This window comes from Orycteropus afer, unplaced genomic scaffold, assembly GCF_000298275.1.
Source record: "Orycteropus afer afer isolate SDZICR_OR568_19922 unplaced genomic scaffold, OryAfe1.0 scaffold00021, whole genome shotgun sequence".
Taxonomy (NCBI): Eukaryota; Metazoa; Chordata; class Mammalia; order Tubulidentata; family Orycteropodidae; genus Orycteropus; species Orycteropus afer.
In genome coordinates this window covers 6,736,703-6,740,217 of record NW_006921608.1, presented here as the reverse complement: position 1 = coordinate 6,740,217, position 3,515 = coordinate 6,736,703, and the positions used below count along the sequence as shown (strand labels likewise).

The window sequence follows — 3,515 nt, the reverse complement described above, 5'->3', positions numbered from 1 at the left end:
CTAAGGCATTTGACTGCTAACCAGAAGTCTGGCAGTTCAATCCCACCAGCCACACTCAGAAGGAAGGTTGGGCAATCTACTTCCGTAGTGATACTGCTTCAGAAACCCAAGGAGGGGTCGCTATGAATTGGATCCTACTCGATGGCACTGAGTTTGGTGTGTGTGTATGTGTGTGTGTATATATATATATGTGTGTGTGTGTATATAATTTCAAATTATTAGTAAGATTTCTCCTTTGGCCTTGAAAATTTCCTAACACGTTTCTAAGTAAGAGAAAGGCAGTGTAAACCTGTCTGATGCGACTGCTGACATAAGTGACAATTAGCACAATTTATCGTAATTGTGTTCTTTGGATAAAATGCCACATTACTTCTGTAGGAGAAAATTCAGGCATCTACTTAGTAAAATGAACCAAATACTTTGATTCTTTAGAGGCAGTCACAAGTTCCCCATCAGTCGTGTGGTGTTCCCTCACAGTCTACTTCAGATCCTTCTGAACAACTACAGCCCTCCGTTCTCTTTCAGTAAAATAGGTCCATTAATGTAGTGCACCTCACTCTCATTCATTCTCAGGGAGTTGTATTTTTATTACTGAGAAAGTATCACATAAATACAAATTACATTTTTTCATTAGAAAACTACTTTTCACTTCAGAAAAAATTCAATTAATTATGAATAGGGTTATGCTTTCATCAGGGAGAGAAATATGTAATTTTTCTTCAAGCCTCAAACACATATAATGGAACCTTTTCTCAGAATCCACTCTTAAGATGGATTTTTAAAAGTATAGACTTTATTAGAATCTCAGTTCAATTAAAATGCATTCAATTACTTTAAATCTTTATTAAAATCTCAGGTAAAATTGTACAGTGGTGTAAAAGAGACTTGTACTCTTTACCAGGTAGTTAATTCTAACAAATGAACATAACATGCACAGTTTTCCTCTTTGGGAGAATGTGAAAAAATAAGTTTTGGGTTTCGAGCGGGTTGGGGACGGAATGGAAATAGATCTTGCCTCTGTTTGGTAACTTCTGGTTTCTTTTTGCTTGTCATTGTAGGTCAGGTTTCTTGTGAATATGAATGTAGCATTATCATATATGAGTCCCCTTAGTGGTTCTACTTAGTCTAGTCATAAAATACGGTTTCCTCAATGCGTAAATAAAAAAGACTCTACTGAAGCGTATTATTTCACTTTCTTCTTGGGATATTTTCGGTACAGTGTCCCTGATTCTTTTTCAAGGGCCGCTTGAAGATGCCATTGAAGAGGAAGAGGAAGAGTGCCCATGCGAGGAAACAGACCTCATCTCAAAAGGGGACTTTCCGTTGGAGGAAAGCTTTTCCACAGAATTCGGGCCTGAAAATCTGAGCTGTGAAGAAGTGGAATACTTTTGTAACAAAGGTAATTGTTGATGCCTGAATGAAATATGTGAGCTCATTTACCCAGTTGAATTTTTAAAAAGTACACTGTTCAGGTGAAGTCAAAGTACTCAAAATGCTGCCACGTAATGCAACAGTCTGAAAATATGTGTAGAATTCCTTAAATGTAAAATACTATGTTGAAGGACCAAAGAAGTGATTCTACCTTAGTAGCAAGTCATTTTGTATATTTAAACAAATATTTTCATGTTGTATGTCCAATTACCTATGAATAGTTTCAGGCTGATTGGTCAACTAAGTATGGTAAATTTATTGTTTATGACTTATTAATTCATTCTTTCAACAGCTCCTTATTGTGTATCAGTTTCCTACAAGTTACTGTAGGAATTGACTATAAACATTGAAAGGGGCAGAGAGAGTCCCTGACAAACATTCTGGCTCTCTCTTTTTGAAAAGTAAATGCTTCATGTATTTGACATTGACTTTCAATGTCTGACAGTGGTGCTCTTTAGGTATTCTCAAATAGAGAAATGCACACACTATAATCTAGATGCTCTTTTGACCATTAACATTAGAATCAAAGAAGTTCCTAAGGAAATATATCTGACCTTATTTCCCACCATGATTTGGAGTCAAGTGGCCTTGCCAACTACCATGCCCTCTCTGGACATGCATACTCATATACTCATTAAATTGTGTGTGTGTGTTTCCCTCCTAAAAGTCAGTTTAAGATTTTGTCTACTTCTTTTTATTTAATTTGTGTTTGATAGTATTGTCTTAGCAAGTGAGGTCGGTTTTCTGTGACCAGCATTGGTATCACTGGCTTGGGTTAGAACAGTTATTTTTGCTGATTTCACCACAGCACTTCTCAGAGGTGTGTCTTCTTCCCCCACAGAGAGCGTGTGAGTCTGTGTGTTCATCTAGATCTGTCTTGGTTTATGAGTGTACTGTTTAATACTGTATTAATTATTTAATTCTGACTTGGATACTTTTTCAGGCAGAGAAATTAGGGTGGCTGGTTTTTGCGTATGTATGTGTGTGTTTCTGTGTACTTCTTGATCAGATTTGACCAAGTATGAAATTAAAAATGCTGATAAAGCTTCTAAGAAAACTGCAAGGACTTTTATCTTAGTGGTCACTCAGTGGCCATACACATTCGATTCATATTTATAAAAATTTCAGCATGACTCTCTACATGTGCTAGTGTGTTAACTACAAAAGAAGTCAGCCAGTCGCCATCATGTGGTCGGTAGTACCCACCATTTTACTATGGAAATGCAGTGCCAACAAGAGCACCTGCTGTATGCATTGTGGTTCGAAAACCCCTTTTTGTCATTAACTCATGTAAATCTCAAATGGGCTTTGTAATCTGGTCCTCATCTCCCACATCAGAGATTTTGGTTGAAAATGAGAAAATAGGGACACAGTAGGCCTTCTTTGTTAGTGCTGACTCAGATTTCAAGCCAAGTGAGTAATTTCTTTAGTTGTTCTGGATGTGGGAACTATTTCTTGAGGATACAATTAATACAAGACAATAAATAATAAGAGTAGGATGAAATAGAATTTTAAAATCTGTGTTTGAAGACATACTGTTTTCCTCTTCTGTCTAGTAATACATACTTTTGTGCTTTCTGGAATATTTTACTTGTGTTTTAGTATTACAATAAAGAGAAGAAACAAACAGAAGGTACTGTTTATTCACTTTCATGGTTAAAGAATGAGTTTATTGATTTAGATATGTTTGTTAATTTATCAATGCAGGGAGGCAGTATTGATACATTTTATTAGATATGTTATACATTGGGGTGAACATTGAATGCAGGCTATGTTTAATAAAAGAGTTCCTATAACTTAGTCAGTTCTTGGAAGAAATAGTCTTGTTGCATGCTTACATGATGATGTAATCATGATTTTAAGAAAATAACCTCCATCTGCATTAACTGGAATGTGAACTCATGAAAAATAATGGCAGGGTCTTAGACACTAACAAAATCATGGAATACAATCATTAAGAACATTATTGTTGTTGTTGTTGTTACGTGCCATCGAGTCGGCCCCGACTCATAGCGACCCCTCCTTGGGTTTCCGAGGCAGTATCACTACGGAAGTAGGATTGCCCAACCTTCCTTCCGAGGAGT

The 3,515-nt window shown here is 36.4% G+C and overlaps 1 protein-coding gene across 1 annotated transcript in view; it reads left to right on the top strand.

Annotated features, from left to right (window-relative positions):
- Positions 1-1,150: 1,150 nt before the first annotated feature.
- The window catches only part of ZFPM2 (zinc finger protein, FOG family member 2), a 524,681-nt gene continuing 522,316 nt past the window's right edge, over positions 1,151-3,515 (top strand). Inside the window, exons 1-2 of the mRNA XM_042783627.1 lie at positions 1,151-1,154; positions 1,241-1,399. Coding sequence (XP_042639561.1) covers positions 1,151-1,154; positions 1,241-1,399 — 163 coding nt within the window. The remainder of the gene's footprint in view (positions 1,155-1,240; positions 1,400-3,515) is intronic.